At 37.7% G+C, this 22,454-nt stretch overlaps 3 protein-coding genes across 15 annotated transcripts in view; 2 read left to right on the plus strand and 1 right to left on the minus strand.

Moving 5' to 3' along the window:
• Positions 1-2,947, plus strand: part of LOC139977688 (uncharacterized) — a 151,181-nt gene extending 148,234 nt beyond the window's left edge. For all 7 annotated transcript variants that reach the window (XM_071987196.1, XM_071987190.1, XM_071987192.1 and 4 more), the window contains 2 exons: positions 251-353; positions 494-2,947. In XM_071987196.1, coding sequence (XP_071843297.1) covers positions 251-353; positions 494-532 — 142 coding nt within the window. In that variant the 3' untranslated portion in view covers positions 533-2,947. The remainder of the gene's footprint in view (positions 1-250; positions 354-493) is intronic.
• Positions 1-22,454, plus strand: part of LOC139977672 (ubiquitin conjugation factor E4 A-like) — a 167,412-nt gene that overhangs the window by 110,713 nt on the left and 34,245 nt on the right. The gene's annotated exons all lie outside the window — the stretch shown is intronic.
• The window catches only part of LOC139977676 (uncharacterized), a 75,967-nt gene that overhangs the window by 40,909 nt on the left and 12,604 nt on the right, over positions 1-22,454 (minus strand). For 3 of the 7 annotated variants that reach the window (XR_011796634.1, XR_011796632.1, XR_011796633.1), the window contains exons 7-9: positions 21,943-22,115; positions 19,515-19,594; positions 17,142-19,283 (exon numbers count right to left, since the gene is read on the minus strand). Coding sequence is in view for 2 of the 7 variants with exons in the window: in XM_071987166.1 (XP_071843267.1) it covers positions 19,177-19,283; positions 19,515-19,594; positions 21,943-22,115 (360 nt within the window). In the remaining 5 variants the exon portion in view is untranslated. Of the gene's footprint in view, positions 1-16,184; positions 19,284-19,514; positions 19,595-21,942; positions 22,116-22,454 lie in introns of those variants that run through there. The other 4 variants (XM_071987166.1, XM_071987165.1, XM_071987167.1 and 1 more) reach the window with 2 other exon arrangements.

The following is a 22,454-nucleotide window of genomic DNA, read 5'->3' on the forward strand; positions in this document are numbered from 1 at the left end:
CCCGGTGGAGGCTGGAAATTTTTTCACTGTTCTTGATTTTCCAACTCATTACGATTTTAATTTATATATATATATATATATATATATATATTTATATATATATATATATTTATATATATATATATATATATAATAAATTGCTCATTTTGTGAAGTTTGTAACAAATAACAATCATCATTACGTTTGCTGTATTAAATTGTTAGGTATAAGTTCAATCGTGTACTAGCTTTCACTTCTCAACTTTCATCAGGTTTCGAGTTATGGTGTCTTGCTGGCAAAAGAACCACACCATGCGACCTTCATGCATTGATATATTGAAAGCTATTCGATGTGAATATGAAAAGTTTCATGAGGTTAGTAAACCATATATAAGCAATAAATCTTAGAATCCCTTTGAAAAAACATACTTATTTCAATTGAATAAATCTTGTAGATTTAAAAATAATAAAAAATCGAATTTAACTTAAATTGTTATATATATGTTTTCTTTCAGAAATATCAAGACTGTGATTACTCAGAAATCCCGGAGTGATTCTATGTCGATAGTTTAATCAGTGAATGGTGTTTATATATCGACGAGTCTTGACTTCCTCGTTTGAAGTTTCAAATTATCGTAAAATCTGATTCGGTAAAAAAAAAACAGGGATTGAAATATTTACCATTCATAGCTACCTTCCGGGATAATCCGAGAAACCAGCAAAGCATACAAATAACGCGAGGCCTATTTTATTCTAGTAACGTGAAAAACAATATCTTGGTCAATACATGTTTGCACAAACATACCAACACTTTAAGGTAGTTTGTAAAACGCTACTTGCTTTGTACTGTTACTATGAGGGTCATATTTATATATATATATATATATATATATATATATATATATATATATCAGTCAATCGATGGAAGGTATCTGTACTACGTCATTTAATTTTTCGGTTTGTTAACTGTATCAATCATAGTATTGTATGTAGGTATGTATTTTAGCCTCATTGGCTTATCAAAGCCGCAAGCTGACCGAAGTCAGTCTCTCAGATTCATATTTAACGTCCATGATTGTGAATTGTCAATTGTTCACAACTCTGTAACTGGACGACATACATTAATATTGGAGTGACTCGAATAGTATCATTATATGAAGGTCATATGTGCAACAACCGACCTGCATCTGTGAAAGTGTTTATACAATAAGATTTGTTTCTAAGTATTACTAAATTATGTCAGAATTAATGTGTATATTCGGAAGAAAGTCCCTTTTTGTAATGCAATAGAGAAGTAAGAGAATATCTTCACTCATAGATTTAATACAGAGCAACCCCTTAAGTAACTTAAAAGCATCTAGTTTAAAGTATCACTAGGAGAGTATATATTTCTTAGATTTTGTAAATAAGTGAGGATAATTTTGGAAATGGTTACGACTGGTCTACTTGTTAAATAATTGTAAGTTGCTTACGTCGTTATTTGTCGTGCCAGTCATACGTTGATGATTGTCTAATAAGTATGATTAAATGGTAAACTGAAAGTGAAACAAGCATAAATAAAAGTTCAATTGAAATGAGTACTCAAGTGACAATCATTGATAAGCCTATTGGAGCAGACACAACGTTAAACCTGAATTCTATAGAGTACGGTTTTACTCTTTCTAGGTATTGAACTTCCAAAATAGAGAAGAGGAATGTCAACAAAGTAAAAGTATTAGTTAAAGAGAGCAAAAGTTATCTCACAAATCCTAGTGAATAATTTCCTGTTGTAAGATTCGAATGATCCTTATTTTGCAACGCCGAGTTACTTTGCTCTTTAGTGGAAATGAACTTCCAAACCCTTGTTATCTTTATATACTTTATTCAAGAAATCGACCTTTTTTCCGGGCAGATTCCGGCAGAAACTATTTGACTACCGCAAAATAGAACGCTTATTGAAATAGGCTATACATTAATTAATGTATATAGCCTACTGTCGACTTAGCCTAACCAACTTGTTCAAATCGTTCCTGACTGAACAACAGGAAACCTTTAATACCCTTTACCAAACATCATCGATATACTTGAGCAGCATGGGAAAATCATCGGTTCCTTTTTAACTTAACTGTAACTAGTATGTTTTATTAATAAAGATATCCCCAGTAGCATAGGCTAGACAACTTTTCCATTTCCCTAGCTAACAATTGAAAATTACATCCAATACTTAGTTGCCGTTATTAAACATAAAACCAAATCGAAGATGAAGAATGGGCTATATCGTTCTATCATGATTTAGTAAAACATCGTCAGATCACCATTGCAGTATTTCCTTCTAACACAAGTGTACAAGTTTAGTAACATAATTGTGTGTACTGTCTGTATATTCATTTGAAGTGTACTGGCTGTGTGTACATCGTATGTGTACTTGCTGTGTTTACACTCCATTACAAAGCATCCTTAGAGGCCAGTTAGTTGCACCAATGACTTTCTACAATAAGAGACCATCCGTGGTTGCACTATTGCTTCACACTTTGTTTACACTTGATTCCACACAATAGATGCAAGCATATCTAGCTGAAGATTCCATTTTCCAAACTGCACTAGACTGGTTTAAACTTAATCCCTTATTGGCTATGTATCAAAACTCACATGCTATTGCTAATATGGTCACGTGGCTGTTACGTATGATAGGAGTATAACGCTTATTGTGTTACCTTGAACGGAGAAACGTTAGAGATTGATCAAACAAGCTCTCTCTCTCCGTCTCTCTCAAGAACTCAAGCATTATATGTCTCTTCATATATGTTTCTACCTATTTCTTTTTACCACATATTGTTAATGAGTGTATGATATCATCTGAATATATCAGAACTCACGGCAGCATGCTTCTGCAGTAGAATCATTAAGGGTCCCTTTTTCGTTCTTATGCGAGTTTAGTGTTATCTTATCGATAGAAAAATAACAATACCAATACTACTGACAGCAACACACTTAGCTTCAAAGGCTCACTAGTTAGTTGTTTCTCAATGTCTTACACATGTAATAGTCGCGTTAAGTAGCATAGTCGGACTTATATTGGTCGATAGCAAAATAAAAGATAGGCAGGTTGACGTAAAGCAAGGTGAGTTCTGAACTATAAAAGCTGTCACAATATAATCTACTATACTAAGCGAGTACATTGATAAGTGACAATTCAGCAGGCTTAATATTAACCGGTACTGTTAACAGAGCGTCTATAGTCAAATTTAGGTATAGAATACAGAAAAAAAGCTCGTAATAGAAGTTGTCTGTGGGCTAGTTTAAGGGTCTTCGCAGCATTATAATATATATACTGACCATTGGAGAAAAAGATTAGAAAATCACCCAGTTACATAATTAGTATATACATTATGTATAACGGACATTATGCTAGTATTTAACCACGGGCTTCCCTAGTATTATCCTCAGCTCACATTACTAACGGTAGTATACACACTCTGTTACTAATATGCTAATACGTATTCCGTTATATCTTTACTGCGGGCATAGATAACGTCATTGTTCAAATACCAATTGCATGTGAAACAAATAAGCTCGATATAGAGACTATACGTTAACCTTGCAAGAGACATTGTCGTTAAATAAGGCATTACAATTAACGCTAGGATATGAAAAAAACCTAGCGTTTAACTTTCAACATCGTATGATTTATATATCTTTAGACGGTGCATACTGTAGCCTAACCTTTCAGTGCAATACATAGCTATCAACCTAACGTTAGGATATGAAGTTGCTTAATTGAGTAGCTTGTTGTAAATTAATGTGTAAAGATTGTACTGAGCTTAGCAGAGGATCGATATGTGCATAAAACATAGTATCTGTAGAAACATGAAACTAACCCCTTCACTCAAATAACGGCTTTATATGCGTCAGTTGGATCGCATAATCGTGATGTATGTACTGCGTTTTCAAATGCACTGATGATGAATAAGTTATTATTTTCCCTAAACTACTTTACAGGTTAGCTACTGCTGCGCAGTCCTAGTATATCTGCACGAGGCTTCAGTCTAGTACTCTTAGTGACTAGTCTTACGGAAATTGACTTTGCGAATTTTTGGACAATACTGTAGTGTACAGCATTGTTAAGAACGCAGGATTTTGCATATGGAAACCAATATTTTAGCAAGGGACTAAATATCTTCCAATTGCTTCCGTCCGGCAAACATTTCGAAGGAAACAAACCCCAAGTGCACTCACTCGCAGCTAGGCCTATGAAAAACAAGAAGATACTTCTTTCTTTTCAAAAACCACAACTTCTTCCAAAAGGAACCAAAATTCCAATCCTTTGTACAGATGATTGAATTTTTTGGCAAACAAATCATAACAATCAATTGCAAATACAGAGTTAACCACATTTCCATTACAGAGATGATGCTAAAAATAGTCATTGGTGGTTTCCAAATTTCCTGCCTCGATTGTCTGATGGCCCTTACCGGCATTCTTGAATATATAAAACTCTACGAATACATAGGGTGTTGTTTAAAATAATACAACTACTTGTAAATATGGTAACTAGTCTACAGCAAACTTTCCGCCTCAGAATTTGACAATAATTGTGTTGTTCTATACAATTTAGTTACAGCTTTCATCAATTCATTTATTTGTGCACATTATAAACATATCACTATAGGCATCCGTTGCACAAGTATTTTGCGTTCCTTTAGAGGTATTTTAAAGTGCATGATTTCATGGAAAACTGTAGGAACATTATTTAACGTTTTAACTTTAAAAATACTAGTTACAATAATGTGTGTAGAGTTATAGACATTTTATGATGTATGACACTGTCCATGATTAATCACGTTGGGGCGCGGGAATTCTCTGGAAGTGAAAAATGTTTTCTGTAATCGTTTCCGATCATTCCTGGAAACGGATGGTAAGCTCAGTTTATACAGCACATACATTGCAGCAACATAGAAGAATATGCGGGTATGCTCACATGCACATTTTAGTATAGTACTGCACAGCATACGGTACACTTTGTACACCAGCTAGCTCATCATACGTGCGTGCAGCCGCCACATTATGTTGTGTACAACTTATACCATACTTTACGTAACCATTATTGCATGTGTATTTATAAGAATCCACATTATGTTTTACTTATAACATAACAAAACGTGCTAACTACAGGTTAGCGATGCGAATGGGTGGGCATATAGCTAAAGTGTAGGACTTCCCCCTCATTACGGCACGTACCAAAATGTGCTTTAGTTTTTACGTTGTTACTATTATGAATTGGGGCGATACCAACACTATCACTATCATTTTTTTTTGGGGGGGGGGGCAGATTTTGATTTACAGAATAGGGATTCTTAGAGTTTGTTCTAAGTGTTGAACTTTTACGGCAAATGCTAGTCGTCTGTCGAACAACCTAAGCAATGTTTAAGGTAGTCCGACGTGATTTTTGGTTGTCTTTGGACAACGGACGACTGTTTAATTTGATTCCTGATGTGTTTCTTAACTATGCTTGCTATTCTATACAGACCTTTTAGTTGCCTCCGTTCATTTATTGCTGGACCCAGTGGCGGAGAAACAGGGGGGGTTAAAAACTTTTTGAAGAAGGGGGGTTGGCCCACACAATCAACCCCCCCCCCTAGTTTTTGCCAGTAATGTTCTGTTATAGCCTATGTTATGTGCTCCAAATGGCATAATAAATCAAATTATTAAATTTGAAATTGTTAAAGTCATTTCAACCTTTTACCTGGTAGGCTACATCAACAATTAACGACCGAAAACCGAGTTAGAATTGACCCACACATTATTTCTAGCCAGTTTCCCCCACCTTGCGCATTGGAACTTGTAGCTCATAGCGCTAACTTCACCCCACAACAGACACACACAAAATAACGTTTTGTTGCTGTTGAATAGCTTTGGATCTGTATACACTTGCCAACTTCAACGAGGTGAAGGAAGGAAAGGAAAAAGAAAGAGAAAAGGAGAAAAGGATGGAGTAGAAAATACGGCAAGAAAACGGGAAGAGAAAGAGGAACAGTGACAAAATTATTCGAATTTGTAAAGCAAACAGCAGATATCACATCATATCAGTGAGCATGAAAATGGCGTTCCACGATAAACAGCCTCCAAACCATGGACGCAGATCCTGGTGAGGACAGCGGGACGCGTCCCCACCAACTTTTTCAGTAGTGGGGACATGATATACCGTGTCCCCACCAATTTGTCCTGACCAATAGCTGCATTTCAAGTTCCCCTGTATTGAACTTTGGCGCAGTTTGATCCAGCATTGTGCAAATGACATGCAGCAGTTCTCATTTTATTGTATTTTATCCACAGTTGTTAAATATAGGACGGAAATTGCATTTGCGGCAGTCTATATTTGTTTTCTGGGAGAGGACCCCAGACCCATCGTATATACAAAAGTCTACTTGGATTATTTGTCCCCAGATTTTCTTTCTGCAGACGCCCATGTATTTCTCCAAACTAAATTTCTAAGCCATGAGATCTAAAACTTAAGGAGGTTTAGGAGCATCATTAGGTCTGGGAAGTGTTATTTCCGGCGATCTGGGAGGTATATTTGCCCCCAAAAATCGTACGCTACGCGCGAACCCGTGGTCGCGCTCCGCTTAGATAGTGTCATAGAACAGACACGAGTCCCCACCATTATCCAAGACTGATCTGCGCCCATGCTCAAAACTGTCGATGTGTGTAGTGTTCGGTTTCGGAAATATCTGGTATATTTTTATTTCCTTCAACGAAATTTTTAGTAGCCGTCTGAATTTTCGAAAATTCCCTAACCAACATTCTTCATCATACTTCATCATACTCGTGCAATTTTGACCTGTCTGTTAAAGGAGGTTTTTCTATATCGGTTGTCCATAGATGATATTTTGTGCAACATTATGGGTATGTTTTGAAGTGAATTTATTCACGAGAATTGTGAATTTTCAAATTCTGAAAAGTGGGGCTGACGGATACTGTGGGCCGCGATGAAGAATTACCTACAAAAGCAATGATCCACAGGATATGTGATGAAGTCGAACATGATGTGTGACTGGTGACAATCTTCAAAAAGGTTATAGATGAGAAAAAAGTATTTGGAAAAAACTTGGTTCTCAGGCAAAAATGTACATATGGTTGGTCAGTTTCAAGACCCGAGAAGTGCCATTTCCGGTGATCTGGGGGTACCAAAACCAGAAATTTGCTTGTACGCTGCGCGCCAACCAATGGTGGCGCTCCGCTTAGAAAGTAATACGCGCCCCCCGGGTTAGAAAATCCTGCATACGCCCCTGGTTAAATGCAGCTTTTCAAGGCCTGGGCAGTGCCATTTACTGCAATCTGGGAGGCAATATTTGCCACAAAATTCTTGTGCACTTCTCGCCAACTTATGGTGGCGCTCCACTTAGATAGTGAGCCAGCAGTTATGACTTTTTATTTAATCAATGGCCTGCAACCCCCCCCCCCCCCCCACTTCTGACAAGAAATCTCCGCCACTGGCTGGACCACACCTTGCCTCTTACGTTACCAAAGTAAAGATGTAAGTCAAGTCAAACTCCACATTGAGAGGTGTTCCAATGTTTTCTTTGTGTTTTTTCAACGGTATATTTAAGCCACAGAGATAACACAAGCATCCGCCTTCATTAAGCTTTTGGATTAATAATGTTTTCCTTCTTCTTGTTTTAATTTGGATATAATGTTTTGCAATCGTTTATTTCTTCTATAAATATGTGTGAATATGATGTTCTGTTGATTCGGTTAGCGATATAATTTCAATATGCAGAAACAGCCAACTTACAACAATACCATCTACCCATACATGTTGGATACATAAATTAAACAACGTTAGGCCTACATTACAGCAACATAGCGAACTACAGCTTTACCGTACCTACAAACTACACATAGTGTATCACAAAAGAATTAAGTTAAACAAGGGGTCTGCTTTGTATTTGATAGAAAAATGTTCCGCTAAAAATCATTCCCTTTGGTAGCAATTTGTACAAACAAAGGCTAATAAATCTGTTTAGGTCGTAGTGTACTTTCTGCCACACTACAAAGCCACATACGAATTGCAAGTACTTCAGCAATAGCTGCTTGAAAACTATCTCCCTAGATTTTGTCACAGATACAAAGATAATACGATTTCAGTACGACTATAGACTGCAATATATAGGGATTTACATTAATAGTTGGAAGTTATTACAAATAAATATATGAATAAATAAATATATATATATAAATATATATTCATATATATATAAAATCTGATATTGAACAAAGCATTAGACAACACTACGATCTACCACGCTATGATCATAATAAACACACTTTGGTCAGAAATATCATTGAAGTAAGAAGGGATTTAGAACGCTGTAGCTATTTCTAGATTTCTTTTTCAGAATTGAGAATTGATATTCGTTTGTTTGTTGAATAAAGGGACATTATACCTCGCAAATGTCTACTTCAAATTTGGGATGCATCAGTCGATATATATGCACTAAAGTCATTACCCTTAGGTAATTCTGGAGCCCAATCCTTGACAAGGTTTGAATCAACCAAGTGGGGACAAAACTTAACAAATCGTTAACCCTTCATTAAGTAACTAAATGCATCAAATCAATTTCCTACAGTTTCACGTATGGTGTACACATATGACAAATCCAACCATCAGCTCATCGAAACAACTTTTGGAATTGCAAGTAATTGTCAGCAAAATGCTTAGCAATTGATGAATGGACATAAGCACCTTTAGAAAGCTCCCCCCCCCCCCGCTGCGTGATAGTTATATTTCAGAAGGCATAGTTTGTGTTAAGGAGGTCAATAGTGTGTTACATTGATATCCTTCATAACTTGAAAGATTCGTAAAGCTATGATAACATGTTCGAATATGTTGATATGCATCAGTAAAGGTCAATGTCAGAATTATTTCAGAGCGAATGAGGAAGTTGGTGATTGATTCATCGCAAATTGAGACTATTATTATTATTACACGAGATTTATATAGCGCCTTATTCAATTAAAAAAAATTGCTCTAAAGCGCTTTACAGCAAAAGATAAAAAAAATAAAATAAAACAAAATTAAATTAAATTAAAAAAAAATTAAAAAAATAAAAATTAAATAAAAAAAAAAATTAAAAAAAAAAAAAAAAAGACTACAGTTAAACGTACTTATACTGTTGTCACTTACACACTAAGTCGTATTGTAACACTCAAATGTTTCACTTTCTCTTCCGATGTTATCTCATTTATGTTTGTACAGGGATATTTCAGGGTGTATATTTACAGGGATGATCTGGCTACAACTGAATGATCAGTGCTTTGTTTATTTCATTTTCAATAGCATTTTTCTGGTACATTCAAACATTTAAATAACCAATATAAGCAGACTTGCAGTATTTTAGCACGTTTATTTCATAATCTTATATTATATGAGCGTATGTTCACCAACCTACTTCTAGGACTATACGCAACCGAATAATATGCAGTTTGAAAATGATAATTGGCTTGTTTGCCAACATTTGTTAAATCAAATGAACCGATTTAACCATCAAGCAACGTCCATGACTGTTATACATGCGAGGGAGGGTGAGGAGGGGAGAGTTTCTACGGCTTCTTTCATGGTGCCATTAAATATTCGTACTACGCACCTATACCTGTCGTGAATAAATTTAACTTGTTCATTACTCTAGGCAAAGAACAACGAAATTTATGACTGGAACGAGATATGAGGCTGTGACCTTTGGATGACATATCCAGGGCTCTACAAACTGAGCTACGCAGCGCTTTGTTCACGGAGATCCCTATATACACGTATGCTTTGTCAGCAGACACTGTATTTCCTGTATACTTATAACCCGTGATCACGCCCAGTTTCCTTCGATACACACTAGAAAGCAACCTGCAAGTAATTTCAAGATAACCTTGTCATTTTTATGGGTTTAAAAAAAACAATTTCAATGTTTCTGCTATCACATGCCTACGCAAATTCTATCCAGTGAATGGATAAAATATTTCTATATCTAACAAGGGATATTGTATGTACTTTGACAACATATGGTATTATCAACCGTTTAATATAATGTTGTTGAAACACGAAAACACCATGACAGTTACTGATCTTGAACAAACGATGCAAATCATGTAATATTTTAATATACCTTTTTACGTAGCTGTGCTTTCTAGACTTGTATAACATAAAGTATAAAGGTCCCAGTATGCCAGTTACCTCAGGGTACATCTTGTATTATTGGACTTTGAAATATAATTCACCACACAAAGAGTACTTATATCAATGTTCTTATTTTCACAGAGAGGAAACACCGATAAATAGTTTAATTTCTAGTCAGATAAGGTTGTAGCTGCAACGTCAATGTAAAACATTGGATTAGTTAATGAACAAACTCGACATCGGTACTGGGTCCCAACTTGATAGAGAAGGTTTCTAATGTTTAACAACAGTCTTTCTGTTAAATCTTTGAGGAGGCTTATCTTCTGTCCCCCACTCCTTCTTTCACTCTTCCTCCCACATCTCTCTTCCCCTCCTTTTTTCCACACCTTTCTGTCTTTGTCCCTCTCCAGTTTATCTCCTACCTCTCCTATTTCCCTGTTGCTTTCTTCTAACCATCTATTGTCTACTTATAATCCCCTTTTATCTATCTCATTGTGTTCACCGTGCTCATTAACCTGTCTGTTTTCTGTGCGTGTTTTTGTCCCTTCTGTTACTGTACTTGTCATTTAGCCTCTGAAGAAGATCCTGCTAGGATCGAAACGTCAGGCTTACTTACTTTTACACAAATCTTTCAACTGTTGAATGTTCAGTTAAAAGAAAACATGGAATCATAAATCGTGCTTTGACCAGACATGTTTGTGTTTGTCACAAGTCAATGACGTTTCGGAGATGAATTCAGAGCATATCAATAGGAAGAATGTTGACACAGTGTTAAAGCAGTGAGGCCTTCAAAAAAGTGAGGACGCTTTGCGTTGTACGGCAAAAAGGCAGATCATGTCTGCGTCTTCATACATACATTGTTTAGTTGATCTTGAAATTAAATTTGAGAATAGTTAGTATCCTGAACCAATTTGAGCCCCCCCCCCCCGCCCCCTGTCTCTACTGACTCGAGAAAGTGGAATGCAACTAAGTTGAACTTGCTATATCCGGAAAGTGTCATTCCCGGTATCAGATAGGCACATGGCAAACATTTTACTTGCTTGTATTATTGTAGTGCTCCACTCAGGTAGAGTCATAGTTGTATCTGGAAGATGCCGTGAAAAAGCAACACCCCCCTCCTTCCCAAACGCACCTACTTTTGTGTATTTACTTGCATTTTAGTCTGGGCATGTAGTTAATGTTACAAATTGGGTAGTAGTTTATGTAGGATAACAGATCCAACCTTATGAAATGAGAGTGGGAAAGGTTTGATGCATGTCAACATCTAGTCAAAGTCATCAAAGGATGAGATGTTAGCACGAGGAAAGGCGTAAGTGTGTTTTTTTTTTTTTTTTTTTTTTGCCTACCAAGCTTTATCTGAGCATGGTAAGTAAATATCATTGAGCCCCAAATTATAGTTGTGTAAATTTAGGTAAATAGCCTAAAACGTTATTGTCCAGAACATACCTGGCTAGGCTAGAGTAGGCATTGCTCTACCTTAAAAACTCAGTATACTGCCTAGGCCTATATTGCTCATGGAATTTTGCCACGTTTGCAGTGTTGGGAATATGTTACAAATAGAGGATGTTTTTGAATATTTGCACTATTCTAGAAATGTTAGTAGACTGAAATATTCTAGGCTTAATTTATTACCTAGGTTAACCTTAGATAGACCAAGGGCAAGGTTACGTACATGGTCCTAGTCCTAAGTAAGCCAAAGCCTATTTTCCTAGTAGTGAATTGTGATAAGCCCAGGACATCATACACATCTTCCGATGTTATTATGGCATGTGGACATAATGATGTGGTGTGTTGCATTGGGCTTTAGCTATATCGCATCCGAAAGGACAACCGTAGTCGGTCTAGGGGCCTAGGCTAACTATAACCAGGGTCCACTAAATAACAGCTGAGGAGACGACACTAGTAAAGTAATTGGATACCTTTATTATTGATGCTACTACCGCGTCCTAAGAATAACTTGTGAAAGTTCAGTTCACTGCCACATTTTGTTTATTTTCGAAACCAAATACGGCATACGATATCACCATTTTGAGTGATGTATGAAGACTTTATCACTTAAGTTATGTCGGAGACGTAATGTTTGTAAAACGCGCCGGTACTTCCTTACCGTATAAGAAAAGCACTGTGACTACTTGTATTATAGCATTATTGTAATGATGCATGCCTGAGTACATTTCCTTTCCATGTGCTTACTTTCCAGGTGCTCACTACTCTTATGTGATAGGGAAAAAGCATGGATCAATGAAACAAGAACAAAAAAAGTCCCATGTTGACACCAAATGGGATATAGAAGTGCTTAAAGCACTTTCGATTTCTAATCTTAAGAAGAAGTTTGCTAAAAAACCGTTGTTGTTTATTGTCTCTTGTACTCAAGTTAAGAGTTTCTGTTTCAGCTAACCTGCTACGCCTGCCATCCCACCACACACTACAATGACGTAATCGGCAGGAGAAAAGCTGCTACCACTGTACCAGATGTCAATCAGTTATATCAGCTCAGAGGAAGTGTTTAATGTTGTCTGAGATCGTTAGGAAGTTGGCTAGTACTGACCAAAGATCAGGCGGTGACCATGTACAATATGTTATGGAAGGCGAGTTGTTAACTTTTTGATAAGACTAAGATTAGTACCATTTTTTACCACAAGACCTTGTTCATAGGGTGATCACACAGTTCCATTGTACACCAAACTTGCCCACATTTGGGGGCAAGGAAGACAGTTTATAAAATTTGTGAGAATTATTGGTGGAAGAATGAGTGCGAAGTAGAAGAGGTTTGCATTTGCCAATTCTCCAAATCAGTATACGACAAACCGGGTGTACATGCTGTCCACCAGTAATACTTATCCGTGGGAGATTGTGGCGATGGATTTACTGAGGCCATTTCCAGAGTGCAAAGAAAGAAATGTGTATATATTGGTGTTGACAGATCACTTTTCAAAATTGTCCAGGTTATATTTATTGAGGAGAGCATCTGGTGCAGTTTTGGATTCTGTTCTTAGACAGATGTTTTGCACATTGGGAGCGTGTCAAAATTTGGTCTCAGATAATAGACCACATAGGGTGTCAAGGGATGTTGCTGCATTATGCATTTTATGGGTTGTCAAGAGAGTGTTTACAGTTCCCTATCACCCACAGACGAATTGGGTAGAGAGAGTTAATCGTACATTGGTGTCCATGTTGTATTGTTTTGTCGGAACTGATCATATGCATTGATATACACACGTGATGGAATGGCGTTAGCTTCTGGGACCAGTGGAGTGTCTGGATCAATGACTCACTAGTGGAATTAGTGACAGGACAGGCATATGCAAAACTGAAATTAAAAACAAGGACTAAGCATTGTAGGGAGAACAAAATGATGTATGTCAAGAAAAGGTCACATGTGGCCACCAAAGTAGGGATATGGTGTTACTGAAAGCACATCCCATTTCTAATCTAACGAAGTTTATTGCAAACTTGCCCCTAAATGGCAATGGACTTATAGAGTTACTTCTTTACTTACTCTCAATTAATTTGTAATCATCAATGAAAAGGATACTGAAACGAAAGTAGTCCATGCTGAACAGCTTAGATTGTGCCTCCTCCCCACCACTCCCACTGTTTAAGGCTGGCGGATGTAAATGTCGCTGATTCTGTGACTGCTTTATATATTATATTATTGTAATGATGCATGCTTGACTGTATTCCCTTTCTGGGTGCTCACAACTATTATGTGATAGGGACATAGCGTGCAGCCTCACGAGAGTGACTGTAAATATATTCAGTTTCACACAGACCTCCTTCCTGTTAAGTTGTTTATTTTTCTCTTGTTTTCAAGTTAAGAGTTTCAGTTTCAGCTAACCTGCCACACCCAACATCCCACTCTACAATATAACGACGTAATCGGCAAGAGAAAAAATGCTACCAGATGTCAACCAGTTTATAGCAGCTCAGGGGAAAAATGTATAGTTGTCTGAGATATTTAGGAAGTTGGCCAGTACTGACCCAGGTGGTGACCATCTACAATATGTTATGGAAGGCGAGTTGTTAAACTGTTGATACGAATAAGGTTTGGATCACTAATGTCCAACAAGACCTTGTTCATAGGGTGATTACTCACTTCCATTGTGCGCCAAACTTGCCCACATCTGAAAGCAAGGAAGACAGTTTATATATGAGAATTATTGGTGGAAGAATGAGTGCAAAGTAGAAGCTTTCACTAAGAGGTTATGGATTTGCCAGTTCTTCAAATCAGTCTACCACAAACCGGGTGTACATGACATGTTGTCCACCAGTAGTACTTTCCATGGGAGATTGTGGCGATGGATTTACTGAGGCCATTTCCAGAGAGCAAAGAAGGAACTTTGTATTGGTGTTGACAGATCACTTTTCAAAGTTGTCCAGGTTATATTTATTGAGGAGAGCATCTGGTGCAGTTTTGGATTCTGTTCTTAGACAGATGTTTTGCACATTGGGAGCGTGTCAAAATTTGGTCTCAGATAATAGACCACATATGGTGTCAAGGGATGTTGCTGCATTATGCATTTTATGGGTTGCCAGGAGAGTGTTTACAGTTCCCTATCACCCACGGACGAATTGGGTGGAGAGAGTGAATCGTTCATTGGTTTCAATGTTTTATTGATTTGTCGGAACTGATCATATGCATTGAAATACACACGTGATGGAATTCATGTTGGCGCTAAATTCTTATAAACATGATGCCACATGATATTCTCCCTCTGAATTGTTTCTAGGGCGTAAGCTTCTGGGACCGGGGAGTGTCAAAAATATAACAAGTGGAATTAGTGACAGGACAGGCATATGCAAAACTGCAATTAAAAACAGGGACTAAGTAGGGAATATGGTGTTGCTAAAAGCACATCCCATTTCTAATCTTAAGAACATGCTCCTAAATGGCGAAGGCCGAGTTACTTCCTTACTTACTCCCATTAATTTTGAAATCAGGGGAGATGTAGATGTCACTGATATTGTGACTTCTGTGTAACGAAGTAACAATACTCTGTAATCTCTGTAACGATGCATGCCTGAGTACATTCCCATTACATGTGTTTACTACTAATATATGATAAGGACATAGCATGTAGCATCATGAGAGTGAATGTAAATGTTAAGCACAGACCTCCTTCCTGTTAAGTTGTTTATTTTCTCTTGTATTCAAGTTAAGGGTTTCAGCTATAGCTAACCTGCCCGACCAACCTGCACCTCCATTCTATAGGATCAGTGGCATCAGTATATATCGCATGTCATCATTCTTCCTGCATGAATCTCTATGATTCAGAGTCAAATCTTCCCAAATAAAAGTTACTCTAAATTAATGAACATCTCTATTACATCATTACAGGTCAGCATTCGAGTTGAAGGACCACTTAACGGCTTGACACTGTTAGAACTATAAATAAGTTGTAGGATTGGTGTTCAGTTTGATCGGTCTGTTTCGTTGAAGAAGACTTCTTAGCAATAACGGTACATGGTCACTACAAAATCTATGTCGGCAAACATTCGAAGGATCTTTTAACCTAAAGTGATTCTTTTTTTACTAGATATTACTTGAGCTACGATTAAAATGATCAAATTGCGACACAGTCGCAAGTTATGAACGCTTAAAACAATGTAAACAAATTTCCATTCCAGGCCGCCTTAACATGAAGATACGTCAACTGCACCAACTATATATATAAAGTATGCGACGTTCATATTATATTTCGTAACCCTGGGTCAATGTAAAGAGAATTTACATATTACACATAGGCCATGTAATTTAGACAGACCTAGCTGTGAACATATGTGAACTGTGAACAAAATGTATACGTCAAAAGTGTACCGTATAGGACTACCTGCGCTGAGTTGAAACCTTTAGGCAGAAGGTATTAAATATTAAACTTGAGCCACAAACCAGGAAAAATAAGCAAACATGGTTGACAATTTGCAAAATAAAGAATCAGCAACTGGTTGTAGTTAACACATGATATTATAAAAAGCAAAGGAAATGCTGAAAAAAAACTTTCTCCCTTCAAAATGAGAACAAATTGGTGGCTATGTTGCCAATGTTGAATCAGACTGGCTAATTGACCACCATGTTACGTGCTGGTTTATTTATATGAAGGATTTGTCTACTTTCCTTAGAAAGGTAAACAACAACATATTTATCATCAAACCATGCTTTACATCAAGTAAATTGTCCAAATCATATCACTGGAAGGTATTATTTGGCCATGTACAAATTAAACATATGCGTTTAACAATTAAGTTCACTTTATTACTGAAACGATCGAAAGTAACATTAGTTGGTGCTACCGTAAAAGTAGTGCAAAATATCCATCCACAAGATATTTAAAAGACATGTTTATAAATGAACGTTGTCGGTGATTTGCGGTCATATTCAGTTATTAAAAGTTGAGAAATATGATAGTTAAGAAAGACGCATGACTTTTCTTTATAAACAAAGTTATCGGAGCAACCGTAGTATGTGCACGAGTTACTCAAAGCTCATGCGTAATTATAGACACGTCATCGGCGTGACCTCCTATAACGATATGCAGCTTTGAATGTGACCTCATGTGATCACGCGGACTGTTCTCGCCCAGAAACAAAAATGTCGGTTAACCAACCAGAGTAGTCTATGTGTAGTATGCAGACTTACACAGACACAGACTATGAAGCCAGAAGTGTTAGCTCCAGGAGTGTTAGCTCGGTGGTTAACGCCGGTGCTTTTCAATCATAAGGTCTCCGGTTCGAGTCACTCCAAGATTAATGTATGTCGTCCAGTTACCGAGTTGTTGATAATTGACAATTCATAATCATGGACGTGAAATATGAATGTAAAAGACTGACTTCGGTCAGCTTGCGGCTTTGATAAGCCAATGCCTTCGTGAGTTCCTGCTTGCAGGAGGATCTAATATACATATATACATACAAGCCAGTATACCCTAAATAATAGACAAATACCGTTCAGAATATTCAATCAATAAAGTAAAATCAAACATATCATAACGTCGACATGTTCTACATACATATGGCCTCACCTTATTGTACACAACAGTGTTTGGTATTCTTCTTATCTTTGGCTGATTAAACCGAGTAGAAACTGGATTCCGAGTAACCGTAACTTACGGTTGTAATTGTAGGTACTAATGTTCAATCCTGTGTAATCATAGAGCCACACGATCGTTATATATAACATTGGGTAATTCCAGCCACGGCATTGGGAATTCCAAACTCAATAGAAGTACATACATGTCAGTTGTTATACCTATAAACAGGTATACTCTTGCATTTGTATGCTGAACAAAGGAATGAATACAGCGGTCCGTACGGAAAATTTGCTAATACAGCAATCGTCACAATCATCACAAAGGTGAATATGTACAATACATGCAAATATAGCTCTTTTGTTAGAAATGAACGAAATTGGCTATGAAACATTTTATTTTGTATTCCAAAGAGGCCATAGCCACGTATATTTCGGATGCCAGTGTTTTCTGGATGGAGGAGTTTTCTCATTTGTCAGACAGTGGCACTAGCGAGAGAGGAGTGGGCTAATTAACAGTCAAAAGGCTTCTCCCTGCTTGCCCCCACCACCCAAATGACATTGGTGGGTTAAACATAAAATGAGTGGTCGAGGGCGAAACTTGCCTCAGTACTCGAACTCTTTAACCCCCTCAACCCCCCCCCCCCCCGATGAAGAGATCGATACAGTGGCGTAGGAAGGTACTTTTGAGTGGGGGGGGGGCTGAAGACTGATGGCCTGCCTGGGGAGGGGTCTAAGGGGAGGGGTATCCCCCTCCCCTTTGGAATTTTTTTGCATTTCCAGGTGGCCTCAGATGCAATTTGGTGCAATATAGCACACTTCAACACCCACTCGATTTTGTAAAGAATTTTGCATTTTCACCTGGCCTTAGATGCAATTTGGCGCTTCAAATGAGATTTTTTTCTCATTTGGAAACGAAAAAGGGGTTTTCTGACTTGCGGGGCGGGGGGGGGGCGGAACGATAATTCCGCCCCCCATATTTTTCACTGGGGGCTGGCGCCCCCCAGCCCCCCGGTTCCTACGCCCTTGGATCGATAACAATGGAATAGTTATTAGATTCGCTTCGAGATTCGAACCAATAGCCTACTACCCATATTATTGACTATAGGGAATATATCTCTACTATGTGAAACTACAATATACAATATGGAGGAAAATTGTCTGACTTGTTCCGTTTATAGCAATTACAATGTAACCAGAAAATATTCTATTCGACCTCTTTCGGGTAAGGAGGCTTTCATTGGTTGTTATTCAGTTATTCTCATGGCTATAATTTCATTGTTTTGCTTCAGGCCGGAGTTTTAAGTCACCCGGTTTTGATATCATTGTGCCCAGTTCAATCGTTTTGACTGCCGGGGAGATAGCCACTTTAAGTTATACCTTGTTTTCATTCCGCAGGATAATCTGTCCTATATTTGTGCAATACTCACCCCCCCCCCCCCCGCATGAATAATACGTAGAATTATGTGCGGTTTTCGGTATTTTGAAAATGTTTAAGTGTAATGCTTCCATAGTAACTCTAGAACCTTCGTCGATTGCATTAGGGAACTTTTGAAATATCACGATAGAGGAATTAAGTCAATTAATACAAATTGCCTTCCTGAGCTTCCATTAGAGTCTATGCAAAAATTGAAGTTCGCATACGCTGCATATTGCTAGAATTTTCTCATTTTCAGAGGCGTAGAAATGGGTGGTTCTTTGAAGTATTACCCCAGATGCACAGGGTGCCCCAGTAGTTGGCAACGATAGTGTAAAGCAGTGGATCAGTCAAGTAAAATCGCCATACAGAACCTTGAGGATTTTAATTGATGACTTTGTACCTAGAGCAGTTTATATGCAGTTAAGCGTGAATGGCCCCACCTCTCAATTTTGAACCTGGGCCCCTAAAACCCTAACTTCACCACTGTGTCTTGTGTCACGTTTCTCGATAACAAATAACAATATGAATGACGGAAACTTGTATTGGCACTTGTCAAAAAAAAATAACGGAACATGCCGCGAGGGATAAAACCGTTAGTCAGGATGAAAGGTCACGTGACGTCATCTTGAGCTTGATCTGCATGGACTTGTAATGCATTCCATTTCCCATCACTAGTGTCAAGCTCTAAAACGTTTCCGTCGCTTTCTTTTCTCTCAACTGTAGAAAACAGATAAAAACAAAACATTTCTTTTATAGAATAATTAGGCGGTCTTTATAATTGCTGCATTTTCAATGGTCCAGTTTGCAGATAAAGAATGTGTTATCATTTACATTGTATTGCACTAAAGGAGTTCAGAATTGAAGATATGTATCACGTATACGTTAAGTTTATGTAAAGACCATTTGTTTGGTTCTGATTATACAATTGAAGAAGAAAAGTTAACTTACTCTTGGTATTTTTCTCCTGAACAAGAGATTTCAACTCTTCAAGGATTCCAATAGCATCTGGAAGCTGACATTGAACAAACCTTTAAAGACAATGATATAATTACACAGTGTATATAATATGTAATGAGGATGCTAATTTGTTTTAAACATTCCTAACAAAATCAAATTTCAATAATAATAAATTTAATGGCATGGTATTGTGTAAACTGATCCCGTTCTCGAAACTATCGGAAAAGAAAACCCACACCCAGAATGACTTTTTCATTTCATGAAATGTTAAAAGCCTATTTTGACAGTAACCGGTATGTGGGAAACTGTCAGTGGCGGAGCTAGGTGTATTGGTCAGAGGGGGCGAGAATGATCTGTATGCTCCCGTATGGGCGCTTTCGACTTTATCTAAGCGGAGCGCCACCACAGGTTGGCGCGGAGCGTACAGACATTTTTTGAGTAAAGATACTCCCTAGATCGCCGGAAATGACCCTTCCCGGGCCGCGAATTTTTTTTTCCCAAACAGGTTTTCAATTGTGTATAAATAGTAGCTCATGATTGGTCGGAAAAGTTACGTCATAACAATAAAACCCTTCACTTTGAGGTTATCAAAATGTCTGCATCCATTCGTTGCAACGAAGATATACCCGTTCAAAATTACCCGCAGCTTTTCGTAAATATATGTAGATGTGTTTGGAATTGGTTTAGACATAATGAGCACACTAGTATTGTATGATCTACTTTGATCGAAGATTTCTGTGAAGGCATTTATCGATAACATCGCACAGTGAAAGTTTCGTACAGGGGTACATAACACATGCGATATAGGCCTATATGTATTATAACTGTGTACACAGTGCAGTGACGGAAATACATCATACTGTAGCATGGTGGGCTCATAATTGACGCACTTAAGGATTTGATCAACGATTTCTATCAAGGAAAAATCAAAATCACTCAACTGTATGTGTTTTTCATATGTGTGGTTCCTCAGAAATGTAATGATCTCAATATATTTATTGTTCTGTGCATATGCAACGTACAATTGAGCAGAACTTGACCACAAAATGTCTGCCGTGTCAAGTTCTTTCATACCCCTAAATTGACACATTCGTCGATAAGCTAACTGTAGTGAAGGCTTTAGTATACATCCATTGACTTTAGATGCTGTTTGCTATACTTTGAGCCTCTAAGCTTATACAGATCAGGTCCCAGAGAGTAGTGTTGTCCATGATATTGAGGAAATGTTGGTTATTTTTAGGGTGCAAGATTTCCAAATGCCCAAAAACTGAACGTACAAAACCGGGGGGAAGGGTGTTAAAAGCTAAAAAATTCCAGTGTAGTGTAGTGTAGAGTAGTGTTGTCCATGATATTGAGGAAATGTTGGTTATTTTTAGGGTGCAAGATTTCCAAATGCCCAAAAACTGAACGTACAAAACCGGGGGGAAGGGTGTTAAAAGCTAAAAAATTCCACAATTTGGTCATCAAATAGCTGAAATGGATTCAAACTCATGAAATATGTAATTCTGCTTGACTGCAAAATGTTTAGGCAGTGGCCTGCTCTATCGTTGCTAGTAATAATTGAAGGTGCGTCAATTACGGGGGTGCGTCAATTATGAAGCCTTGACTATACACTAAACTGTTTTGCGTATATTCATTCAAGACTGAACTCGCGTCGTGAAGTTGATTTTGGTGTAGGCCTACCCATTCCACGAAACGAATTCCGATTTCAATAGAACGGCTGACGAATCTTGGATGGCGTAAACACGAAACCGATAGAATGTAGCGTATGTATCATAAGTAAGGTCAACATGTTATCCAAGCATTAAAAGTAAAAAGTTAGGGCGTTTGCAGGGAAACCGCGTAACAAGACTTTATTAAGTGTCAGTGTGTAACTCAGTGTATGTCTTCGAACTATCAAGCGTTTGATGCTGACGTCACGAGCAATCTGATTGGCTGAAAACTCCGTAATTGAGAACCTGTTTGGGAAAAAAAAATTCTCTCCCGGGCCTTGCTAATTTGCAGATAAACGAAGAATAAATAGGTGTCGTCGCCAACAAAATGTGACAAATGTCAATAGGTAGATGAGAGCGCAATAAAACAGTCAATAATCGCAAATAAGTAAAAAGTGGTAAATAGCTGAAAAGGGCGCCAGCAGTCCATTTGAGTCCGTCACGGGGGGGGGGGGCATCCGCTCCCCTGACTGTATGGACGCTCCGCCACTGGAAACTGTATTCTGACTGACCTGCTCATCAACTACACCCTTCCTCATCCCCTTATCACCTCACATTCGACAACTCCGAGCACTTCTTCGAAGTAGTTGGTTCTTTGAAAACAAGTGATCTTCAGAATTCGAACCAACTTTCCACTCATGAGCTGCTTATTTAACGATCGGGATAAGTACGATATAGAGACATACTAATACGTACGGAATACTTACAGCACGGTTAGGAAACAATGCACTTCCTTAGACGCCCAGGAGACGATGGATAACAAATCCTCTTCAGAAAGATGCCGTTTGGCTATAACTAGCCTATCAAGTGATGGCAAACTGCAGCTTGTCAAATATACCAAAGAGCAATCTTCATCGACAACAACGGTCCCATTCGTTAACTGAAGCGAAAAGGAAATTATTCATTGATATGTTAAATACTATGTATACTAAAATTATAGATTTAAGATTACCATATTTCCTTAGACCAAGTTATACTTTTTTAATGTATATGTTTCCATGGTTGTATGTTATCATTAATTTTAGTTTAGATATTAACCTTTTAGTTCCTATATAATGATAAACATATTAAGTATACTTGCTAATACTATGATTAATCTGTATATCCATGCAGCAATTGTAAATTGAATATATTCTATGAGACAGGACAAACTAAAATATAAATTACAAAGGCTAACATAACCGAAGCTTATATTGTGTGATGTTGAATGTCTCGGGCA

The sequence above is a fragment of the Apostichopus japonicus genome, chromosome 12, assembly GCF_037975245.1.
Source record: "Apostichopus japonicus isolate 1M-3 chromosome 12, ASM3797524v1, whole genome shotgun sequence".
Classification (NCBI taxonomy): Eukaryota; Metazoa; Echinodermata; class Holothuroidea; order Aspidochirotida; family Stichopodidae; genus Apostichopus; species Apostichopus japonicus.